At 39.3% G+C, this 26,450-nt stretch overlaps 1 protein-coding gene across 12 annotated transcripts in view; it reads left to right on the forward strand.

The window, feature by feature from the left end:
* Positions 1 to 1,634: 1,634 nt before the first annotated feature.
* The window catches only part of rapgef2b (Rap guanine nucleotide exchange factor 2b), a 104,938-nt gene continuing 80,122 nt past the window's right edge, over positions 1,635 to 26,450 (forward strand). For all 12 annotated transcript variants that reach the window (XM_085284494.1, XM_085284496.1, XM_085284547.1 and 9 more), the window contains exon 1: positions 1,635 to 2,309. In XM_085284494.1, the coding sequence (XP_085140620.1) occupies positions 2,241 to 2,309 (69 nt within the window). In that variant the 5' untranslated portion in view covers positions 1,635 to 2,240. The remainder of the gene's footprint in view (positions 2,310 to 26,450) is intronic.

Raw genomic sequence — 26,450 nt, forward strand, 5'->3', positions numbered from 1 at the left:
TTATTTATTAAGTACATTAAAAAGCAGCTTTCCATTTGCTGCATAATAAAAACAAAACCTTGTTGATGAAGCAATGAAATACCAAATGAAAAGAGTATAGTTATTAAGCACATAGCAACCACGCAAACAGCAGAGATAAACAAACTGCAAATAACAGAGTGAAAAGCCAATTACACAATGAAATGAAATGAATGAATGAATGAATAAATAAATGTATTCATTTATTCGGAAACTCAATGAAACTACCAACCATGAATGCAAAAATAACAGGGTATTAAGAGTGGACTTGAAAAAGTCTTTACAGTTTGATTTAATATGAAAAGAAAAACTGTTTCAGAATCTTTGTAAAGCAAATGAAAAAGTCCACTCCACGTGAGCGGGGAACTGAAAAAGAGCAGATAATAATCTAAGTTACGCCAAGGCAGAAAAGTTTTGTAAAGCTTAAATGTTAAGGGCTTACTAATCAAGCCAGAATCTTGAAAAAGCTTGACCCCATGTACAAGGAGTTACAGTAATCCAATTGTAAAGCATAAAAACCACTTTCCTCAGACTATTAACAGAGCGAAGGAACTCTTAAGGAAACTTTTCGCAATTCATTGATCAAGGCAGCTAAACATCCTTGTTGGTGAACACAGACAGTCTGCTGTAAATGAGAGGTAAAACTATGTTTCATCAGCATAACAGTGATGCCATATTATATTTTTCAAAGATGGATACAAAGGGGAGGGAAATGGAAAATATAAAAGTGGCCCCAACACAGACCCCTGGGGGATAACACATTTAATAGGGTAAGATGTCCCATCTGACACTGGAGTACAGCCATAACCTGCAGATCAGCTTTGGCCTGAAATTGACAGAAAAATGTTTTGTCTTCTGGATTTTGGTCTAAACAAGACTTTAATTTTGAAGGATGTTGGAGTGAATAACCTAGGTAGCAACTCAGTCTTCAGGGTGTGTGCTAGATTTCATCAATAAGGGTGGTACAGCTGCTTGTTTAAAACAGGAAGGAAACACTGCATTGATCAAATAACAATGAATTATACACCAAGGTTCATATTTTCGTATTTTCTCACAGCTGTAATCCCTCATTGAGCCACTTGGTGGAGCCAAAGCATAATTTTTTGCCACATTACGCCCTCCGTTCCCTTTTTTGTTAAATGGACTCGCCCATGATTAGCCGCCTCCTTGTGACAATAATCTCTGTCAAGTGAAATACAACAACAGCCAGACAGGAAATGCCACGGTGGTCCCTTCAAAACAGAACAGCACGATTTCTTAACCAAAGCGGACTTGTAGGGAAAATAATAACCTTGTTCAAAAACCTGCACGTTTAAAGAAGAAACTAAAATATTTCTCTATAACAGCTTATTATATTGATATAGGTGGACTCGACTGATTTTCTTTCTTTAAAAACGGTCATAAACAAAGGTAATTTTTGCATTGAAGCCTTGCATAAAAGTGAGGAAAATGATGCAAAACACACCCAAATGCATATTTATTTATGTATATTTTGCCTAAAATTTCCACAGCCTTCATTGTCTTTTTATTAGCGTCATTTGGGGGTATTATTTTGAAAGGTTGTAAGTAACGTCCACTGGTAACTCCGCTGGTCTTTATGCTCTCGGTATGTCAGTCACCATGGTGGCATACAACAGAGCAGAGCGGCGGCGGCTCTATCTTGACTTTTAGCTCCATCAAAATGCAAACATAGTAGATTTTCTCAGTGAGAGGACGGGAGTCTTCCTCTGATAATGGGCGTGAGCTGGTTGCTGACGGGTTAGCCGCTTGCTATTTCCTCACTTTTTTGTTTGCTGGATCCTTACATGGAATTTCTCCCCCGTCGCTAGCAGAGCAGAATGCTGAAGAGACAAGGAATGGCTTTAATGAACGCTGGCTTGAATAAAGGGACAACACTTTCTACGCTAAGAAAATAACTCTTAAGAGGGGGAGTTTGACCGGCGCTTTTAAAGGAAGTTTCCTCCCCGGTGGGGACCGGTGTTGGCAGCCGGATTCGGCACGGGCAGCAGAAAGACAGACACTCTGAGGAGACTGCTCGGCTGTCTGGCTCCAGTCGTGGCCTGGCTCAGGGCACTCCCAGCTTACCCGCTAGCATCTGAGCACAGGCGACGAGAATAAAGCAAGACAATAGGGGGACTTGTTTTGTATATATCCTGCCCCTGGATAGAGGTAATTTTAAGGATAAGGAATTCCACATCCTCTAGACGGCTTCTTCCAAAACAATGGCGTCTTACGTGGATAACAGCTTTCGGCAGGCTGTGATGAAGAATCCGGCTGAACGGACGCAACAGGTCAGAAGAAATTATTCATTGCATGTTGTTGCTAATTGGATTTTCATGGAAATTAGTAGCCTCCGCCGTTTTTTGTCACTTTGTTGCAACATTTTAGCATTGCAACATTTTAAAGTGTAACAGTTAAACAGTGTTTCTGAGTGCAACTGTTGCCATTCAGCTCGTCTCAGCGGCTACATCCCGCTAAGCCCTCTATCAGCAGAGATAATCAAGGCTACTTAATGTAACAGGAGCTGCGGCCATTGGTGGAACTCTAACCCGCCTGTGGCGTATAGCATCGCTCTGTGTATTGTGGTTTTACATCTCTGCAAGTCGCAAACGTCGTCTCTTGCAAAACTGATTTTTTTTTGCATGCAACAAAATCCAAATAATAAGGGTGGCAGAGATATATGTAAGGGTTTTTAAAAGAGAATAACACAAAGGAGACAAAGAAAAGGGCAAGGGAGCCCAGAGGAAATCCGTTTGATCAGAAATGAATAGGATGTAGAAAATCTGTGATTGGGCGGAAAGTCAGACAGCAGATGGCCCTGATGCAGATGGTGCACATGAAAAGTTTAAACAATGTTACAGTAGGGAAGGAAGTATTCAGACTAAGAACATGTAAAATGCATAATCCTCTACTGTAATATTACAAAGGTTTAGCCTTAAAATAGTAAATAAAACATGTTTGTGCTGAATCATATACACTTTTTTAAATTGATGCATTAATGCGTAAATCACACTAACATTGCAGGTGGAGATGCAGCATTAGCGCTATAATAATAATTTAAAAAACACCAACATGGTATAGTAATAGATTTATTTTTAAAACGAACGAAAGATGCATCCAAAATAACTTACAAATACTTAAGTGAGATGGAAGTACATTGAGGGCCAGTGCCGCCCCATACCTACTCTACAGGCACATCCCTGTATGAAAGTCAAGGACAAGAGGCTAATCCACAGATAGCGCGTGGACGATACTGGGCTGTAAATTTGGACATTACCCCGGTTTATGGTAGACGTTGACAGACTAATGCTTCTGATGACTATCCTATAGGTTACTTTTGATACCGCTTCACCGACTAGTAGTAGTGGTCCATTAATGTTTTGTCACACAGTTTCTGTGGTGGGAATGGACAGACATTGGTGCTTTTCTTGTCCTGCAGTTAAAATCAGGAGGAAAAAAAATCTTCCAAACAGTTCCCTGCTACTTGTGTCTAAAGCTCAGTACTGTTACGTTTTTGTCCTACCTCTGAGAAGTTTGTAGTGCAGTCCATATCCTGCCTGAACATGCAAATCCTGTGGGCTGTGGTTGTGACCCTTTGAGCTGAACATGCTTGTACACACCCAGGCTGGCAAGGTATCAGATATAGGACGTTATGCTTTGCATTTTTGCAGAGATCAAATATAAATCCAGTTTGGCTGTGAAGCTGAAATCATTTCATTTGAGCCGTCTCCACGGCTGCGTAGCCAAAAGCTTTACACATAATGGACAATCGATAGTCCATCACTTGAACCAGAGAGCTACAGTTAGTGGCACAGCCTCTGCCCATGTCTGTCTGACATTAAGGAAACAATTATGGTGTCACTGGTGTCACATTAACTGCCCTAGGCTCATGGTCTTTACAGCTTTATGCAAGTTGTAATTTGTATGGGTGACAGATGCCAACATGGTGATGGAAACTGGATAAAGAATTTGGCTTGTCTCACTAGCAGCTGTGCTCATCTAAGATTGGTTTGTTACCATTTAATGATAAGCATTTATTATTGATCAGTATATTTTGAATTAACTCTCTTGTCTGTAAAGAAATGCTTCACATTTTTGAGAAGCTTTAATTTAAAAATTTGTGTCAATCTATTTTTTTCTTCTGAAAAATTTCTCAGGAAACGAAAACAAAAACATTTTTCCTATATCTGGCATCCTCTCAAGATCTATGTCTAAAGCATAACCCGCCTCAACTTGCAACCCCACCTGTAAGAATTTACATCAGCATAGCTTTATTTATGGCCATCTCAAAGGGCTGTTTATGAGGCAGTCCTAACTTGCCAAGAGTATGTGAGAAGATATTAAGCACTTGGAATTTCTTGGCTTGAAAAGTGTCAGATTAAAATACTTCAATAAAATATGACCTTCTGGAAGACTGTAAAATGATAATAAAAAAGAAATCAGTGGTATGGCTCTGGTCCTTGAGCACTTTGGAGCCACGGTATCAAATCATGCTGTGTAAGTATGCAAACATTTCATCCCAGAGGGCTTTACTGTAGGAAGTCTCTGCACTTCTGAGTGAGTGAGTGACAGGTTGGAAGGAGGAAAATGCTTCCCAGATCCCACAGGTCATTGCAATGAAGAAAAATGAACAGCAAGGCTGACTAGGGCAATTTTAACAGCGACTGTGATTGAGAATGATGGTGTCATTTGGGACATTGTAACAGGATTTGAATGCATCCATGTTGTTTTACAGTTACAGAGAAGTCCAAAGGAATAAAAGCTCCTGGAAAGCCTCTGCTTTTTCTGCAGAAACCACTATATGGAAATCTTATGACTCTGCAGCTACATTGTCATTGTTTTTCTGTACCAGCACCTTTCCCAAGTGTTCCTTTCAAATGTCTCGGGACTGTGCTGGCTCACGCAGTTTATCCTAATGGTGTTGGCAGGACCTCTCTGTCAGGATTAGCCACCAGTTAGAGGGATCTGTCTTTATCGCTCATGACTCGCCACACAGTCGGATTTGACCTATAGCATACGGCAGGTTAAATAGCTGACCACTTGACAGGTAGTGTTCTGGCCGGCACTGTTGCTCTCTGTCCTTTGCACAATTTATTTATATATATTTTTGCACTGTAAAGGGAAGGAAGAGCCCTGAATTTTTGACATTTAAGGTCAAAGAATAATCAAGAGGGAAGGAGATGGAGGACAAGGATGCATTTTTCTCTCTGAAGCATTGCTTTTTTTCCAGCAGTGACATAAATTAAGATAATATGACATGGATATTTGATCTGTGATATCTTTTTTTTAATCTGATATCTTTTATATACAAATTCAAACCTATGCTACACAGAGAATTACTTCCCTTCAGTTAAAGCACTGTTTCTGAAACTCGCGTTGTTTTTCTGAGACTTGCTCCCAGTGGCACTGTTGTGTTGTTTCCGTTAGTTCTGTTCATATGATCCTAACTTTTCTCCCAATCCAGGCATTTTGATTTAGTTCTGTTGTTGACGGATTTCCTTTACACACTATAAAATGCGGGTTTGTCTGTGGTTTTACTGCTTTAGTTCATGACTGTCTGTTATTTTTTGATCTCTGTACAAATGACAGCGAGCCAGCTTCAGGAGAGATACTGATGTGTAAGTCTTTGAGGACAAAGGCATACATGCTTGGCTAATTAGCTCAATTTTAATATTCCATTCATTATCATTGTGTTATTTAATTTTTTTGCCCAGTATATTCTAACTAATACGCACACCATCACTCAGTTATTGTAAGACTTTCAAACATTTTCTTCTTTAGTTTTATTCCTAAATATTTTGACCTTTAAATAAGAAGTGTGAGATTTTCATTTGTTTATAAAGTTCTGTTATGTTTTTGTTTAAATTGAACAAAATCTTCAAGAGCAAACTTCATTTAAGTGGATTCAGTGTCTCTGTTTGGCCACTTAAAATGGGTTATAAATGCAGTGAAATTAGCTGGGTTGAAGATTTAGAAAGACAGCTTGCACAGACTGAAAATGAATTAATGAGTGATATCACTTCATTTAGTTTTGCTGGAACCAAAATGTGCACATACTTGTCTTTCTGTGGTGCGCAGTTGTGGCTCTGGTTTATTTTCAGCAAGTAGATGGATGCAGGACTGACATCTCTCCTCTTGTTTAGCCAGGTGGCAAAGCTAAAGGCCACAAACAACAGTCCTCTGCTGTTGTGACCCCGTTTCGCAGTCACATAGCTGGAAGGACACGCTGCCTACTTTGCATTGTTTCCACATATTCTGGATCAGCATAAGAGATCAGAGAAGACCTGCAGTGACCTTATAAGAGACACTAGGGGGAAGATGGATGAATTTGGGTGAATGTAATGGCCATTATTTAGCCTCGCAAATTGCAGTTAGTAAGGTAAAGAACCAGTCAATCCAGTCCAAACATCTTCAGTGTTTCTGATTGTAAAATAGTCCAGTCACTAGTTTAGAATGTGTTATGATCTTGAATGTGTACATTTGTGATCGATTGCTTTGCAAGTACAAACAGTAGTTTTAAAAAAAAAATAATTTCTTTTTGATGCAGCAAAGCTTTTACCACTTTAACCAGTTTACCTATGGCTGATTATAAAAGCATTTGCCAGACTGCAAAATGACTAATATGGACAAACCCACCCTGGCGCTCAGCATCCTGCTTAGCGCAGTCAGGAAGAGGAAAGTCGTCAGGATGCTTTTAGAGGAGGAAGAATGTCTGAGAACCACAAAGCTTTGTTTTTATTTTTTTGAAGTGTGGTGTTGTTTTCTAGCTACCTTTCTATTTTTGTAACGATGTCAGAATTATGGAAACATCAATTTAAATCCCAATCACTGGTTGAAAAACAAGGATGAACTTCTGTAGTGTTTTTTCCCCTTCGATTTCTTATATGCAGAAGTTTTAATGGTGCAATCTTCCTAGGCAGCACAAGGTTTCCTAATTCTCCAAACCTCCAGTCTGTCCTGTATATTTAGGTGCTGCTTGCCTTGGCGTTTGCAGGCACTCTGCAGCAGTAACCCTGTAGAAGTAAAGTGATGTCACATGTTATTCTTGTGTTGAAAGCGGAGACTGCATACAGACTGAAGTGGTTACACACACCGCGGTCTCAGTGACGTACATTTCCCAGTTTAAATACAGGGGATGATTTCAGGAAGGACTGGGGGGGGGGACCTCCCAACATATGATGCATTCAAAGAAGACCGGCACAGTTTCTTACTCACTTATTTAAATCATACGTGCACATCTTTTTTTTTTCTTTTTTTTTTTTCTTTCCCCATTAGTTTTTTTTTTTTTTACGATGTTGCGATGGCACTAAAGCATAGCGTTGTCTGCTGGTAGGTAGACTCATAAAAGCTATTGAATATATCATAAAAGACTTAAATCTCATGACTGTATAGGATGCTGCTGATGAAAAAGTTTGATCTTATAACCTGTTTTACTGCAAGAAGATGACATTTATAGATGTTATACAGTCCATTGGTCATATAAATGTCTGATATCGTAATTGAATACAAGGCAGGCATGTTTTACATTCCTGAGGCGGTTTTACTTACTGGAATACACCAGGATGTTTGTGTAGCCCTGCGTGCCAGTTACTCCCTAAAATCTAATAATGAAAATGGCAATCCAGAGTAGTTTGTTTAAATGCACCACAAAGGTTGAAACAAATTAAGCACACAACAGCTTTGACTATTCTATAAAGCATCATAGCTAAAGCTCTTCAGCTTTTGGGTAATAGGGGTGTATTTCTACAATAAAAATATGCGAACATGTAAAATACTGTTAGGGATGTATAAATGAATCCTGTAAGAAATGCTTGACATTAATTAGGGTGATGATTGTATTCCAGCTGTGATAATATGTGAAGTCATTTAAATTTTTGTGTATTCTCAGCTGGTTTTCAACTTGGCTGATTTGGCGTTAGCTTTAGGTTTTGCTTTGTTTTATTTATATTTTGTCTGGATAGTTTTTCCAGCTGAGAAGAATTTGGGAGAAATGATGTACTTTGCTCAGTAGTTGTTTGGAAGTAGATCTGCAAAAATGTGAGTTGTGGCTGCATTGCATTCTGGTTCATTGAGGCTGCAGAGACATGCACATTTTATTTTATTTTGTTTTCTTTTTCTTTCTGTGCTTAAACGGCGATGGTGAATTTGGAGACGAGTTTGTGATGTTTTTTTGTTTTTGTTTTTTTTTTAAAAATAGATTTTGAAATATGTTTTTAGGGAAAGTGGTGCATCAATTGTTCTCATTTTCTGGTTTAGCACTAATCATATCAAATATCATTGTTGTGGAGCTTGTCAGCAGCTCGACCCAGTTTTTTTCTTTGACCCACGAAAACAAGTGTGGTGGGTAGACTTCATCTTCAGGGGAGGCACTTGAAAAAGTGTTTTATCTCACAGAAGTTGAAAGTATCCTCGATTTCCTTGAGCTAAACTGTGTTCCTTGAACAACAATGGAGTGTGAGAGAAAGTTAATGCAACACAATGGCTGAAATGTTTATCCAGACACCCCTGCTGGCTTTTGAGTTGCTTACTCTGCACTTTGTGGTTGCTAATTTCATTTTGTGCTCTTGGATGTTTTTGCATTGAGGGCTCACTCCAGGTTATCACAGTGGTTGCTTTGATCAGTTGACAGGTACATCTCTTTTTGAACTGCTTTGCAGTACTTACAGAAAAATGCATTGTCTCAAATCATTGCTATCTCACTCTTAGTGTTAATTGGAAAATTCAATGATTGTGTGTAGTCCTGGGTTTCTCAGGTTTGCGCTATACATTTGTACCTTAGTGAAAAACATTGTTTTAGTAATTTATGTGCTTCATTCCATGAGATATTTTTAAAGCAAAGCAATCCAGTCATGGAGTCGAGGCTCCAAGAATTCCATTGGCCTTTATAGCGGAAGGCAGTAGACCTCATGCCACTGAGTGACCACAGTCTTTACATAACTTAGCATGAGAACCACTTGACTGCGATATTTGCGTGACTGCTATTGAATTACACTACTTACTACAGCGCCCATTAAAACCTTCTTTTCTGGGGGAGACTTGGAGGGGAAAAAGTGACGCCTACATTACAGAGAGCATGAGCTGAGAAAAATCTAGTACTCTGAAAGTTTTGCAATTCCTCAAATCTTGGGTAACACAGTTAATCTGATCTTTGCCTTATTGTAACACCGAGTACTTCTGGATAGGGCTGGGCCATATTATACCGTTCACGGTAATACCGGTATAATGTTAGGCAACGATAGGAAAATGAAATATCGCGATAGAATGGGAGTAAAACGCGCATGCGCAGTGCCTTTGTTTTCATACGCACATGGCCGATTGTTGAGTGAAACAAATGAACCAGAATTGGTTTGTAAAAATGGTGCAACTTCCGTGATGTGGAACTGGTTTGGTGTTTGTCCGTCAGATACAAGACAAAGCACATTTTTTTGCAGAACATGCAAGCGGCCGTCGTTATTGTCGTATTTGTCGGACTAAGATGCTCTTAAATCTGGGAGTAATCTGGGTCCTAAACTCCGTAAACCTTCAGGTCAAACGAACACTGCAGCATCACTGAGAGTTTAAAAACTGTCTAAATTCTTTCATCTTTAATAAAACGATCAGCATTGCTGCTTTACCAGGTGTAACTATGAAGTTTAACTTCCAGGCATCCATGAAAACAAAATTTATTACATTTAACGGAGTTAGAAGTTAGCAGGAAGCTAGCGGAAGTTAGCTCGCTAGTTTCGCTAGTTACCCAAGCATGATATAGCATGTTCTGACTGAGAGATTTCTGAATAAATTCAAACGTACAGCTCTGCTATCACTTCCAACATAAACGAAGACGGGAAACTAAACAGCAGTGACGTTTGTAGGGTTACTGAAGTTGGGCTAGCTGCTATATAATGATGTGCTACGTGATCGCTAGCGACACAGCTATGTTAGCATGACATAAACAGTGAAGCTGGAGGACGAACACTAACACTTTTCCACTTATAAAAGTTAACGTGCCTGATAGTTAGAGACAAATGCAATCGCATGGCAGGATGCTGTAAACGGACCAAACTTCAGTCAGGAGAACAACTGAGATAATCCATAACAACTGAGATAATCCATCCACAATACGAGGTTAGTCATTAATATACTGCAACAACATGGGAATAGAGCAGCTGCCAGAGAATTCAACATTAATGAATCAATGGTACAGAAGTGGAGGAAGCAAGAAGAATGAGTTTAATAAAGTTTGATTTATCTGACTGCCTTGTTTCGCTTAATGTGCCTTATAATCCCGTGCACCTTATGGTCCGAAAAATACGTACTGCACACTGCAGTTTAATGTTGCAAAGCACCTCTTTTTAACTTCAGTGGATATTATACATGGTTATGCTCAGGATATGTCAGCCCATTTCTACTGGAAATGCCTTTTGGTTAAACTTTCAGCAAGGAATTTGTATTCGCGCTGTTAAATTTTTATATAGCTTTAATGTACATAAAAACCAGCTTCTTGTTTAAGTGAAAATAAAAGGAAGGTTGTCTTTTTGCACTAGTAATGTTGTGGAGTTGTATTTTGTCTTGCATCAATTATATCGTCAGTTATATCGTTATCGCAAATTTTCAAATATATATCGTGATAAATATTTTTGGCCATATCGCCCTGCTCTACTTCTGGATATAATCTAAAGCTCTATATTATGCAACAATTACTTTGTCTGTGATGGTTGTACTATCCTTGTTGTAAACAAGTGCCAGACTACTTTGAGTGAATGTGCTGCTTAGCTTCAGTCACACACAGTACAGGCTCACTTTGCTGTATAATCTACTGTATAATCCTTCCTCGTGGTGAACTGCTCAGACATGACGTGGATCAGATGGAGAGCTGATTAATTTGTGTGATTAGTGAACTCTAAATCCCACTATACTGGTTCGCCACGTAGCTAATACCTTACACTATTTGTAACAATGGCACAGGCGGTTCCGGACAGTTCTTATTGCAGCAATGGATAAAAATCAGGGAAATGTTCTTAGTGGAGCTGCATATGAACAAACCATAGTGCTGTATTTGTTTTTGAATGCTTTGATTTGGAGAGTTTTGTATCAGTTGTAGTGCAACACATTCACTCAGATTTGTTTGTCTGAATGTTTTCACCCTTACGAAAATGCATCCTTTTACTCTAACTAGTCAGGCACTATAATAGTATCGCTCAGTGTGTCTGTGTACTTTGTTTTATTAACACGTTGCCTCTAGTGATGGTTCACCTGCCTAAGCTGATGGTTTAAAATATTTATCAGTGAGACACTGCCAGCCTGCTTCACTGCACCAAAAAGCACCGTCGTAGCTGACGTAGTAATTGAGAAGGTGTCTTTGATTTTTTTTATTTTTTTTTGGTAATTAAAGCTCCTTTTTGTTTTTATGATCTAGATTTGTTATTTCGCAGATTTGACATGGCTTAATTAACATATACGATTTTTAAAAGGAGTGAAATATACAGACCTCCCTACAGTAGTGACCCCTTTAAACAGGGGAACAGTCGACAGTGGTACCTTCAGTCATCAGAATCAAATGGCGCCTTTAAACCCCGCCAACCCAAGCACAAAAGTGTAAACACACACATACTGCAAATTAAATGAAAGTGTGCTGTAATGACATGTTACAGTAGTGATAACATTGTCTCATCACGCACACAATTACTGAGTTTGTGATGCCATGTGAAGTAACATCATGTAATGAGATTCCATAATAATTCTACACCACTTAGAGCACATAAATGGGGGGGAGAAGAAAAAGTGAAATCATCAGGGTTGGATGTTGGTCACATTGTTGAATGACATAGACAATGCAAAGTAATGCATAGTGATAATGGGAAGTGGCTTGGTGTGAGAGGCATACGCACAAGGCTGTGTGACTGTGTAGTGAGCCTGATGCTGTAATGTTCAGCTGTAACACTTTTTGCTGGATATAAGATAAGATAGAACTTTATTAATCCCTCGGGTGGGTTCCTCTGGGAAATTCGACTTCCAAAAAAAAAGCACAGCAACGACCAAAGTTACAGTTACAGAACTGTTATATATATATAACAGGGGCGATCGTGGCTCAAGAGTTGGGAGTTCGCCTTGTAATCGGAAGGTTGCCGGTTCGAGCCCCGGCTTGGACAGTCTCGGTCGTTGTGTCCTTGGGCAAGACACTTCACCCGTTGCCTACTGGTGGTGGTCAGAGGGCCCGGTGGCGCCAGTGTCCGGCAGCCTCGCCTCTGTCAGTGCGCCCCAGGGTGGCTGTGGCTACAATGTAGCTTGCCATCACCAGTGTGTGAATGTGTGTGTGAATGGGTGGATGACTGGATATGTAAAGCGCTTTGGGGTCCTTAGGGACTAGTAAAGCGCTATATAAATACAGGCCATTTACCATTTACCATATATATATATATATATACACACACACACACACACATATATATATATATATATATATATATATATATATATATATATATATATATATATATATATATAAATACAGAGACAAATATAAATAAAATATACAAAGGGGATAAATAGAATAAATAGGAATAAAAAATAAAAATACAAGTGAATTGCACATTTCAAGTATTGAGTCTATGTGTCTTTGATCCTCATGTGGCCTGTCATGCCTCATGCAAACTGTGGTTTATCAACAGCTGTGCTGGTGGTAGGCAGGTGATTACTTGCCATGTGAGCTAAGAGAAGCGATTCATTACAACACTAGCGTGAGCAAAAACAGCTGTCTGGGTTAATGGATGCTGTTGTCAAAAGTGAAAACTGCTGCTGCAGCAGACCTTGAGTTCTGCCAGCAGGAAGGAGAACTGGACGACCTAAAAACGAAACATTTTCCCCATTTTTAAATCGGCGATTAGTTATACCGTTGTTCCACTTCCTGTGTGCAGTGGAGGAAACTGGTGTACGATATATGTCTTGTTGCAACCTTATCTTTGTAATTGGTCCCTGAGGGTTTGACTAACCTGTGGTTGGTCACGTTTCCAACTCTGCAGCTCTCCATCCTTCCATTAACCATCAGGGAAAATGTCTGTTTATTACCAAGGCCTCAACGTAATCTGATTCTCACTGGAATGTTTGACAGTTTCTTGCTGCTTCCTGCTTTTGGAAAGAAGGGGCATAATTATCTTTGGCTTGCTTGATCTGAACCTTCAATTACATCCTCTTTCTAATGGCTCAGAGTGAAGATTGCTTGGGTGCCAGTCTGAGATTATCAGTATGGTCTCTCCTGGTCTTCAACTAAAGAACTTGTGAGTGTGCTTTGAATTTTTAGGCTCTTTCCTTTGGGAGAAGTTTGTGTAAACACATTTACTGCTGTGATGCAACATTTCCCTTGCAGCGCTGTTGACATTGATTTCACTCTGACATTGTGGCGCCATTTTTCCCCCCCCCTCCTCACTCTTACAGCAATACCCTCTCTTTAAATGTTGTGACGTCAGTTATAGCTGAGCATTACTTATTCAGTCATCAGCGTCTCAGACTTTGACCAGGCTAATTGACACTTGACTTGGTTCACCTCAAACGGCAATCCACTGCCAGGCGTTTTCCCATATGGCCCTATAGTTCCTTCACACTTAAGCCACTCCTGTTGAGGGCAAACACTTTTCATTAATCATCCTTGCCACGATTAGTATGCAGATCTCCTTAGGTGTTGTGTTGCCTCAATGTAACAAAGGCCAAGTATCAAAAATAGGCTTGCATAACACCGCACTAGCAGTTCCTTTGAGAGGCTAATGTGTGTGCAATCTTCTTAAAGTGGTATTTGCTTATTTGTGATTGAGTAATCTGGTTCCCTCCAATGAGAAAGCAAACAAGGACTGTAAAGGGCCATACATAACTCTCTAAGAAAGGGAATATTGTTGAGAAAAGGGGCGTTAGTCTGAACTGTACGGCACAACACAATGAGCACAAGCCGGTGACAGAAACATGATTCTGTCATTGTGACTAGCATGTCATAATGACAGAATCATGATGCTCCTGCAAGTTTATTCATTGTAAAAACCTCAGGCGAGTACATTTTCACTGGTGCTTCGTTTCATCCATACTGTTAATGTGATTCTGTGTCAAGAGTGAAAACTCAAGATAATGAGAAGTGATTCAACCCTAGCATGGGGAGTAGTGGTTGGTGTTAATGTATTTTACCCACTTGGTTAAAAAATGCACATATTTGGGGTGGGAAATAATTCAGACATACATGTAGCTTATGTATTGTGGCTCGGCTACAGGGTTTTTATTGCACAGAATAACTTTTGATGTCCCTTAAAGATTTTATGAGTTGTATAAGCAAGCTAGGCTAAACTCTAGGCAAGGACTGACATATTTACTGAGTCTGCCGTTAGTGGAAATTCAGTTTTACCATCCTTCACCAGGATATACTGGCCTCTCCAGGTGGTTTTAAATGGCATTTTTTTAAATCTCAGTTTTACCACCACATGGAGACTGTTTGTCTTTTGCATTGCTAGCAGCCCCTCCTTCAGCGTCTTTAGAAGGTAGCTGCATAGTAGGTGGTGTCCTGAACCTTGTTCACATTACCGCAATTCATTCTTATCCTTCTACAGGAAAAACATTTTTCTTGTTATTTTTATGCAGTAGGCCCAGTACGTGTCATTAACACAATATATAAAGGCTTCTCTACAGGGTATTTCTGCAAGTTTTTGCGAGTGCTATGGATCTAAGCCTCACTTTACCAATGAGATGCACAATATGTCAGATGTTTATAAGACAACTACTTGGTGAAAAGCACCCTTCAGTTAACCCTAAAGCGATCATTATGTTAGGTCTCTGTGAGGAAACATTTGATAGGTGAGGTGACATGATGTGACTCTTATCAACAGGAGGTGACTGGTTAGCATGTTTAAATGGAATGTTTTTCGTTAATATTTTTTTCTTTTTAGTAGATCGTGGCCTTGTTTATTTTCATTTACCATCTGTTTAAAGGTGATTTGTGCACTTGTTTAGATTGAATAATTTTATTCAATTCAACTTTTATTTTATGGCCATTGTCAGTTGTTGTCAGTCCCATAGATAAGAGCAGCAGGCACCTTCCTGTAACAGCATGTAGTGCAAAAGGTGTGTTATCCTCCATTCTAATTGGGGAAATAGCTGCATAGGTGATCTAGAGGATCTTCAGTGACTGTGTGAATAAAGTGCATGTGAAATCCTTGGAACTTCCTAACTTGTGATTCGTGTGTGAAAGGGTTTGTGTGTGTAAACTGTAACCATGATGTAAAAGTAAACACGGAAATCCAAAAGCAAACAGCAGGTTAAAATGAAACTAAAGATGATGAGCCTCAAACACAAGTTTCATACGGCTGAAGATTGTTTCAATAATGTTGTAATTTGTGTCTTCCAGTCACTCCCAGTCTGAAGATCGATCTTAAATTGAGCAATTATGAGATGCTTTAGAAGAGCTTTTTAAATGCCACGATACCCTATAAATACTTCTTATAGTTATTTTCCAATAGCCCTACCAGTGTCTAAGTGAAAATGAGTGTGTTTAAAGAGGCAAAAGTTTCAGTGATTCCTCATCTTATTTTAATTGATATCAGTGTGTTATTACTTGATGGTGAAAATCTTAATGGTGCTTAATTTTTTTTAAAAATGTGTTAATTGTACCTTTGGACTAAAGAGCTTGCTAGCCAGTTAAATACTACTTGTGCACAATGACGGGAAAACCCTTCAGCAGTTTTTGTTGTCTTTAGTTTCTATTTACATTGTAAGCTAATAGTTTCCTCACTGAGTCATTAATGGAATATTACAAAGTTTCATATGACTGTTAAGAAAATGGTGTTTGTTCAGTTAGCCAATTTGAGTTACTGTTATAAAAAATGTCACTTCAAAAAATGCTCTTGTGTTGTACAATGTTCATTTAAAATGTGCCACGTTCCTGTGGTTTCTTTTACTACTGGTTGTATTGATGTAGAATGTCTGCAACTGTGTTTATACTTGACTAAATGAAAACTGTATGTAATTACATGTTGCATGCTCTGCTATAGGCTTCTGTGCTTTGGCTCCACCAGATCCACAAGTATAGTGTAGACACAATGACTCCCTGTTGCAAGCAGCTTGTGCTTGTCAAAAGTGTTTAAAATCACACCAGTCATATTGTCACTACATTGGAAATAGCCACTTTAGTTAAACTGTACCAACTGCAGTTGTGCACATGCCAGGTAGACTGAAAAAAGGGCTTGTGTTATAGACTATGAGTTGCAATAAACTCATGGTTTAAGCTAATTTATACAAATAAGGATGTGTGAGCCAATAAAATAAATGAATATCTTCATTTTTTTTAAGTGCTACAAACGTGTATATAAGATTTACTTTAGTGCCGTTATAGGCAGATTAAAGCCGTCTTACAAATCCTAATATTGGGGAAAAAAAGAACATCTATAGCCACTTGGTGGAACACAACAAAAGAAATTAAAGCAAATACAGACTGCTATAAGCCAATGTTCCAAGAAGACTCAATGAATTGAAACTGTGAACTGGAAAAAACCAATTAACTGGAGTTTTCTATCCTTCAGCTTTGATTAACTTGAATATGGCGAAGAAAAAGGGGGGAATTTCATCTTGTGACTGAAGTCTTTAAAGATCACAATGGTTTGCCATGTTTCTTTTGTAAAACTTCCTCAGGATATAGCCTGAAATCCCCTTCCGTCTGGAGGGGAGGCCTATTTCAGTATGAAGTGAAAGGCCTTGGGTGGGATCATAAGTCAGTTCTGTAAACAGGAAATTTCCATTCAGGACTTAAGTGGGCTTGTTGTGAACCAATGTGGTGCATATACCACACACAAGAAAATCAGTTGTTAAATTGCGAAACATTTGCAAATCCTAAGCTGGGCTTCAAGAACTGACACTAATGTACAGCTTAATTGTGAATGGATGCTGATACCACTATTTTCACACAGGAGACATTGTTGGCTTTGTATGCTTAAGTGTCTCTCTGCTGTTGCTTTGTAGCTGTTGTGACCTAAAGTGGCACCTCAGCAGATACATCGTCAGCTCTCATTGACTAAAGTGTTTTATTCCCTCCTGTAGCTTTTATTGGAATGGGGGAGGGGGCAGCATTGTTTCTTTGTCTCCTTTGGATTCAGCACCATGGTCACAGCTTTTGAGATAAAAAAGATGAGAAATCACACCTAAAACAGGCAATCGCTAGACCCTGCTCCATTGTGATGGCAGACGATGAAAGAGCATAGATGACAATGTTGTTAGCTACTAACAAAGGCAATGGCGCTGGCTCACTCCCAGCTCAGAGGGAACTTGCTCTTCATGTGCTGATAATCCTGCAGCCTGAAGACCCTCTGGAAAAGCTCCAAACATGAGAGCACTGACACATCCAAGGTTGCATTTAAAATCAATTTAGGAATTGAAAGCATAGGATTGCTAAGTGAAAAAGTAAGTCAATTAAGACATTGATTCTTTTTTTTTTTTCTCTTAAAATATCAAACGTGTGTTTCATGTCACCTTGAGTGCTACATAGTGTCAATTTTACTTTAATGGGCTTCTATACTAAGAAGCACTTTAAAAGCTTGGGTTCTTTTTTTTCCTGAAGGCTTTCAGTACTGTACTGGGGAGGGGAACTGTGTGCTTTCTGTTGGGTTCACTATAGTATGCCTAAAAAATCAGGACCGTAAGACTGAAACATGTTTAGTCAGCTATTCTTTTGGCAGTTTCTCTTTCTTTTAAATGGGTGTGGGCTTTAAATGATATCCACTTAACAGCATCGAAATCCTTCGATGGGATTCTACATGAGATTTCAAACAAACAAACTCCATCATCCCTCTGGTGACTTTAGCGTGTTTGTGGCCTTGGAGAGCTAATATGCGAAATCTTTGTGAAAGCTGTTTTCTTAGAGATTTTCACTGGTTGTTCCCTAGCAACCAGCAGCTATAGTAGCGTTGCAATGTAGGAATTACTTTCTGCAGGAAGCCATAGGAGAAAGCAGCGGAGATGGAAAAGATTGATTATTGAATTCTTTCAAATGCACCAGGGGGAGGATTGGGATTAATGCTTCTGCGGTTTAGGAATCAACAGCACAGTATTGAGTCCAGGCAGTTGGGGAACCAGTGTTATTCTCCTCCCATTGTCTGGGGGATTTTATTAGTAACTCTCCTCCTGCCTTGGGCTTCTATTTGTGTCAAGTTAATTGGACAGAAGAGGAGGGAAGCTGGAACTGAGTGTTTCTGGATCATTTAGGCCACCAAGCAAGCCATTTGGCTCAAAAAGATTAAAGCCCATCTACACCCTACTTTATCCACCCTATCCTTTTCTTTTTGCTTTTGCTTTAAGCCCTTGGATTGATCTTTATATGGTGTTGCGTAAGTCTGTGATGATTGCACTGCACCTCTTTGAGGCCTTTGTTTGAGAGAAATGGGGCAGGTTTCATTTGGCTGGACAGTTGGCTTTGTTCCCGGGTATGGACCTGCTACGATGAGGTTCAGTGACAGAGCAGAGAGATCCCTTTGTATCAAGTATTGGTCAAAGACCCCCATTGAGTCCACACTAAACCATTGTGGTGCTTATTGCTAGCTAAAAGAAGTGTGATGGTTTCACCCAAGACATTAGGATTATTAATACTGATTATAAATGGATATTTAGATATACTTGAGTTTTTTTGTAGTTGTAAAATGAACAAATGAATATTGTGGATCCTCCATAGTTCAAAGTTGGTTCATGTTAATCGGGATAAATATGCCATTGATTAAATTAAGTATGATTTTGTGCCCAATATTATTTTTTATGAAACATATTATCACATTTAAAGACATGCAACGATTTATTTGGCATTTTTGCTCCAAAATGATGTGAGTAATTAGTAGTCAAAAAGTTTAAGGATTAATTGATCAACACTTGAAGTTCCAAATATAAGAAAATGCACAAACTGCATGTACGTATAATATTATACAGAGACCTCCAGGAGAGCCAGCACGTGTCAGTGCTGTGTTTGGAGTTTGGTACAGTGGTTGCCTCTGAATAAGTCTGTGGTCAGTCACATCACTGTGGTAACAAACTGTGTCAGGAGACCACAGACTGGCTGTTGCTTGCTTATACAGTGTTTGATTCAGTGACGAAGATGGTCCTGATTTTTAAATCTGGCCCTGTGGGCAACCCAGATGGATATCAAGTTTGATATTCATCCAAAGTCATGTTAAGTGACGTAACTGGAGAAACGGGTTCTAACACAACACTGTATTTATGAAGATAGAAGTGGATATGACAAGAAAAAAAGCGCAATAGCTGAACTTTTCACCTCAGGATTTAAAATTCTGCCAGTTTGTGACCACTTATACCAGAACATGTGTTGAATTTTGTTTCAAAGCTTTTAATTGCATTCATTTGTAATCCCACATCCTTGAACTTATTCTTGTGATGCTGTTGATAGCTTTGACTTCCTGCCCTGTGTGGCAGTTCTCTAGTGTTACGGGGTGCAGCTGAGTCAGCAAATAACATTTGGTGCTAATTAGATAGCCCTGAGATCCTGTATCAGTGTGGCTTGTGTGGATAATATTAAGCACTAGCAGACTGCTGCAGGAAAGCGAATTCTCACATAAAGAAGAAATCATGTTGTTGATCACCTCAAGGACAGCAGTGCAGTCTTTTGTCCTTGCAGTGTTTACTGCAGCTTCTGAATAAGTAATTGCTGTGTGTGTGCAAAGCAAGAAATTACCCCTTTCTCACCTTGTGCAACTCTCATCTGATAAATCATACTCCTATTGGTTATTTCCCAAATGCTGACCATAAGAACTTCTAAAACTATTTGTATACATTATTTAAAGATGAGAAAAAATTTAACCTAGTTGGCACTCTTTAAAGAAAAAAGAAACGGGAAGTTTTTTTTGTGTTCTTTGTGACAACACTTGTGTTAATAAGTGTTTTTTTTCTTTATATGACTCATCACGAAATGCTGCTTGTGTGACACCTTGGTAATGAGACGCCTTTTTATAAGTTATCAACTGAGACTGAATCAGCTGACATTAATTTTTTTAATCACTAGAGGTTTTTCTCAATGTGGTTTGAGCAAAAAACAAACTTCTTGTTCTTTCAATTTAATAAAACACTCGGGTGGGTGAGGTATTTATTTTGCAGCATTGTGCTGTCTTGCAGCCATCAGATGAGATGGTCAACATTGTGAGATATATTTTAACATGCTGCAGTGATACTCAAGCCCACTCTTTATATAACTTTATCTTTAGAATAGGTTGCTTGAGGTTTAGTGCGCAATTCTGTTTGTGGAGGTGCTGGCCAGAATAAATTTGCACACATCCACTGCCAAAACACACATCCATGTAGGTAGGCTGTAGTATTGATCAAAGCAGGGTTGGAAAGGTCAGTTACCCTTCATCTGTTGTTTTGACATACTTACCGCTAACAAAGTTTTGCTAGAGTTCAGTGAAGTGGGCACACTTCCTATTTTTGACATCTTGCAACTCGTAACCAAACTTACAGATGTCCCGCTGCTTCTGCACTCCAGCTTGCATCTGATTTGCATGCATCAGGAGACTGAGAGTGTTTCACCTCTTCAGGATTTTATGCTGGCAGGCAACTCAAGTAGGTGCTGTTAAGCTCATTCACATGGCTCCCTGAGTCCTGTTCCAACCAGTCACCGTGTCCACCAGCTGCCTTGACCACAGTGGGAAATAAACAGCAGCTCTTTTAAATTGTGCTTTTAAATGCTTTTAAATTTTCTCTGTGACTGTTGGGTTGTTCTGCTCCACGGGGCCTTCAACCTCCCACCATCATTCAGTGGTGTAATTCTATTCAATAAATTACATCAAGCTGGTGTAAAAGTGGAAGTGGAGGCTGTGTGGGTGTATTAGATGCCTTCCTGTTGACAAAAAAAGACTCCTGTCTTCTTCTCAGGCACATCTGAACAGGTGGCAGTGGAAGTGTAGTTGTTTTGTGCAACACTTAAATCTGCATCAGAAGCAAAGAGGAAGAAGGTATGGACCATGTGCTCTGCTAGCTTAAGTTAACCCCAAGTGCTTAATGTTAGTAAGACTGCTAATTAGCTTTGTGTAACATGTGCCAACTTCATTCCGGTGGCACAAGGTTTTAATATAGTCTCAGTGGTACAACACTGGTAATCTGAGGATTTAGCTCCTCCTTTTGATTCAACATTTAGCCTTTTGTACAAGCGACCATTTTTCATTAGTCGACAATGTGAAGAAGGACTTGCTAAATTACACTGAGTAGCATCTTTCCAGCCTTATCTTCATCTTGATTGTTTTGGGTTTTTTTTCTTTTTTGTCCAAAGTTAGTAATGTAATATTTCTTCTATTCTCTAGTTTCACTTCTTACTCTTGCCACATGCAATGTCTTTCCATGAGGGAGGGGGGCAGGCACTCAATCTTTAGCATTTGGCCAAAGCAGTCAGCGATAACGGCATAACGTCACTCGTCACTGTGTGACCTTGTTGTAGCCCACAAAGCCTCCACCTGCTCTCTCACACAGGCTAATGGATAAAAATACCCAGCAGATCCCATACTCTCTGTCAATACAGATTCAAGGACAGCTGCTGACCACCCTGTTAACACAGGGAATGTACAAACAAAGACGAGAGAATACACACATGCACACACTAACGCAAACAGCATCATACAGCAGCCCTGAGGAGTATGATGAATGTTGTGCACATTTTGGAATGAGCAGTTTTCATTGGTGTTTTGTCTGCCTGTCAGGGGCAGCTTTTCTCAGTCCCAGTTGCCACTGACACAAACATTTGTGCTGAGCAGACAATATAATGCAATATATTGCCATTAGCAGATACTGCATTGTAGGCAACATGACCCTCCAACCTTCAGCAGTGGCTGTCTGACTCCCAGTGGCCTCTTTACCTTGTTACACTACTCTAGGCAATTTACCGCCTCATTCAGCTGGCCTGTCCACTGCATCATTCTCCAGCACTCAATGAAAATTGTTATTGCATCTGCAATGCAGACGTATGCTCTTTATCTGACAGCCACACATCAATAAGACTAACATTTAATTTAATTCGACGCCATATTATTGTCCAAAAGAACTGATAAAAGGCACAACAGGATTTGTGCTGCTGTCTTTGTGCTTGTTTTTAATGAAAGTGACATTTAGCTGTTGAGCTTAATACTTTATTAAAATAAGACCTGAAAGACATGACACGGTTTTGAAAATTAGGGCTGTAAATAGAATATTATTTTGAGTTAAACACGTAATTAAAAATAGCAGAAAATAGTCAAAAGAAATTGGATTCCTTTTGTTAAGATTTGGTGTTGTTTTCTGTCCCCTTTAACCAGTTGAATAATGTTATAATGTGATTTATATTGTTGAAATTATGGAGTTTTAATTAATACTCATTTGTTACTTATGGTAGCTTGTCTTCTTTTTGTTATTTTCTTCTTTTTTAAAATTTCAAGTCTTCTAATGATTTTCAAAATACTATTTGATTTGTATGTTTTCATGGTTTCAAAAGCCGAAATTTAGCATTTTGTGTCATTTTTGTTTACAATTACACATATAGTAGTATTTAAACATGAGAAAACGTATTAAGTCAGTTGGTTTGGAGTCATTTAACACATCTAACACTAAAATATGCTAAAATTCTTTAATTCTGCCTTCATGGATGGTTTACTCAGATGGTTCCTGTATGCCATATAGTACCTGCCATAGGTTAGTGAGGAGTAGGGGATGAGGGGCATGACTGAGATGGCCTCTTTGAACCTTGTGTGTGTCTGTGTGGTGTGGTCACTGAGATATCTAGCCAGCGCCATGTGAGGAATGCAAGCCTCACCCCGACCTGACACATAAGACGACCCCTGCAAAGTCTTTGTAACTGATTCTTCTCTCAATGTGGGGGGACACAGCGGGGCAAACCTGGAATGGGTCAAAACTTCCAAGGAATGCTGCGGATCATGATGTGGTATGCGGCTACACAGAACTGATACCTGAATGACTGACTGAATGAGAGCAAGCTTTAGGAAAGACGCTATCTGGTTATGTCTAAAATAAATTTAAAAAAAGAAAGAAAAAAGTTGTATCACAGTTCGAGCAGTTGCGAGTTGCATTCCTGCGTCGTCATTATGGTATCCAACCCCGATGGGCTTTTTTTGCATACTAAATCTTTGTTGTCTGCTTCCAACCTTGAAGCGGTCGCAGTAAAGTTCACAGGGTGAAGGTATGGCGAGAGAAGCTCAGCCCGTGGTGACAAATGAGCGATTGTTATAAAACTAGGTCGTCCTCTTTCCCAAGTCGTGGGGGATTAATTTGTGCTTTTTGCAGCTATTTTCTGAAACAGAACAACAACAAATCCTCCCTGCGCAAAGTGCTGTGATTAGGACAGCCTTTGCTTCTCTGGCTGCCAGGGATCAAGATGGTAAGCATCTTAGACAGGGATAGCATAATGAGAGAGAACAGAGCTGCAGCTTGTCGCCTGCACATTAGAAACTGCAGTCTTGATGGTCTGAAGTTGCATTATTTAAAATCTCACATTCAGATTCTTCTGACATTTCACACACTTTGTCAGCACTTTCCAGGGAAAGTTTTCTTTCTTGGTAAGTGAAAAACACATTTACATCGGTTTAGCATATGACGCATCGACAATAAAATTCCACGTCGATGAATTTTTATGGTCGACATCATTGATTATAGCGACTAATCGCAACCGTAATTAAGATGTTGGTGTGCTCGTACAGCTCGATTTGTACTCGGAGCACGGGTTGCTCCTCGAAACTACCACCCAGGACAGAATGAAAGATCAGGATTTGCCAAATTCCACAGCTTGCCAGTGAGATGTTAGTCACTGTGAAAACTTATTCAGACATGTTCTTTACAAGTTGCCTGGCAGTGCTGACAAAAGTACATATGCTCCACAGCAGGTGGCCATTTCTCTCACACTCGCTGTGCCTCTGTTTCTCTGTACATTGGCTTGATAACAAGAGCTAAGACACTGGCTAAGAAGAAACAAAACAAAAACATACCTGTTTGGCATTTTCACAAGTTTGGAGACTAAATTAATAATCCATTCAAATGTTAGTTGATTATAAAGTTGCTTAATCAGTGTACTTTTACTTAAATTTAGGTAAGATGGTTGGTTACTTTAATTACAGGGTTAGAAAATGACAAAAAATATTTTCAGATATGAGGATTTGCTTCCTTTCTGGTTGATATTGATTTACATTCCACTTGGCATCACAGAAAACACAATTCATGTGTCACGATTTGAGAACAGCTTGTGGTTTTATTTTGGATATTTGGCTTGGTAAAAGATTAACTGATTAATCAAAAAACGGTAATCCTCTGATGCCAAATAATAAAAACTAATCAGAGTAGAATAGATGCTTGCTCCATCTGCGATTTGTGTAACAGGGGGGCAAGTTAACACAGAAACAATGCTGAAAGTTGAGGAAGAAGGCATGTTCCTGACTGTCACATATGCACTTTGCAAGCCGGGTTTTGCCCCACAGGTAAATAGCAGAAATATGCTGTGGTACCTGAAAGCTATCCTCAGAATGCCAGGGTACATGAATTGAATTTTTTTTTTTTTTGTGGTTTGTATTGCTCCACATTTCAGTTTCAGAAATCTCAGTTCTCTCAACTTTTTTTGTATTTAAACAACATATCACAGAACAGTTCTTCCCTTTAAACAAAAGCATAAAAACAAAATAAACTGAGGATCAATGCAAAACATTTTTCTTGTCGGGCAGTGAAGACGAGTGCTTGCGGGCACTAAAAGCGACAGCTTGAAGATGTAAATGTTAACAAAGGCGACTCTATCATTGATTTACTGTGCTGGGCGACTCAGCGAAGCACTGAACAAGCAGTCGTGTGTCTGGTTTTATGGGTTTACAACATTTAATTGCTCATTTCTTTACAATATATCAACATAGCATCACTATCTACAGTTTGCTCACTCTGTTGACACATATAACCAGATTTCTTTTATCCTGTAATAACAAATGCTTCTAACCATAGAGTTTGAAAGTTTGAATCATCTGCATGTGTTTATGTGTTTATAACCAAAACTCTGATATTATGCAGCTGTCTGAAATCCATTGCTTTGAGAGAAATGAGCTGCCCTTCTAAGCTTCATCTAGGGTGGTTCGATAGTCAGAAAAGTGTCATCTTAAAAGAAGTAACAAAGGGCAGCACCAAGTATAAGATAAGTAAGGATAAAACTGTCATCATGAAATCATGCAATGCTACTCAAGAATATGGATCTGGAAAGACTAGGTTCCCTTTTTAAGAAGGACACTTGCTGTTAACTTGAAAAAACGGGTTCTACATAAACATGAATCTGTTAAAAAAACTATCTGAACATCCATCAGGATACTCGGGCATCAGAAATGTCCTTTGCTTCCCTACCAGAGCCTCTTTTGTTTACCTCTCCCACAGCGTCTCATTGTTTTTGAAATGTTTCAGCCCCTTTCTTTGATGTTTCTCTGCAGTGGGTGATAGATGAATGCAGAGGTCTGCTATCTGCACTCAGCCAGAGCCAGTTGAATAAATGGACTGGCCATTTTAGTCACAGTGAAAGGGCCTGACCAAAGGAGAGCTTCCTGTGTGCTGAACAGACACTGTGGTGTTAAGAGATAAGAAAGGTGGAGGTTTTCCCTAACTGTCGTTTCGGATGCAGAGCTGTTTGAGGTAATCCAAAAGAGATTTAAATTGTAGTATTAATCACTTAATCACATTTGACAGCTTAGTCACTAAAATACCTGAGAACATCTTTCACCGAGGTCAATGTACTGATTTTTATTTATTTTTATGGAGTTACCCAGATCCATGTTAAAATTTAATGGGTGCTTCTTTTGTCCATTCTGCACCTATCATATCATTTTAATGAATTTAAGCATCTTTGTTTTTGAGAACAAAAAGCACCAGTGACATGCCTGCTCTTTCAGTCTGACGGAGGAATGAGCTCATTCCTTCACGATGAGGTCATGAGATGGTACCTGATGTGGTAAAACCTGTCAGAAAGGAATTTGTTCTGTCAGACTTGCAAGCGCATAAATTAGTCCTTTAATTGACTTGTTGATTAACAAAAAATAAATAAATGGCGTCTCGACTGTTGTTGCCAAAGACATGAGGTTGATATCAAGGAAATGCTGTACGCACTACCGTCTCGTGCTACGCATAGTTTTCAAGAGTTTTAGGTCTAAAATAAATTGTGTTTTGCTTTCCCGTCACTCGTGTCATGTGTGTTATGCAGCAAAACAATTCTTTTACCCCTCAGGTCACCGATACAGCCGTTTCTTGGAATTATCTTTTTCCTAACGTATTGCATTTGTTTTTACTGCAACCTCCAGTTGTTTTAGGCTATGGGAAACCTCAGTGAAAATAAGGCAGGAAAAACATCACAACTTCCTTGACCTCCCTCTGCACACTGAATGCTTTGCCACTCAAAAGGCTGGCAATAGGCCCGACAGTGCACCCTTTCCCTCTGGGGCCTTACATAA

This window comes from Mchenga conophoros, linkage group LG2 (genome assembly GCF_057382185.1).
Source record: "Mchenga conophoros isolate Kocher_MC1m ecotype Shallow Benthic linkage group LG2, M_conophoros_male_GT1.1, whole genome shotgun sequence".
NCBI lineage: Eukaryota > Metazoa > Chordata > Actinopteri > Cichliformes > Cichlidae > Mchenga > Mchenga conophoros.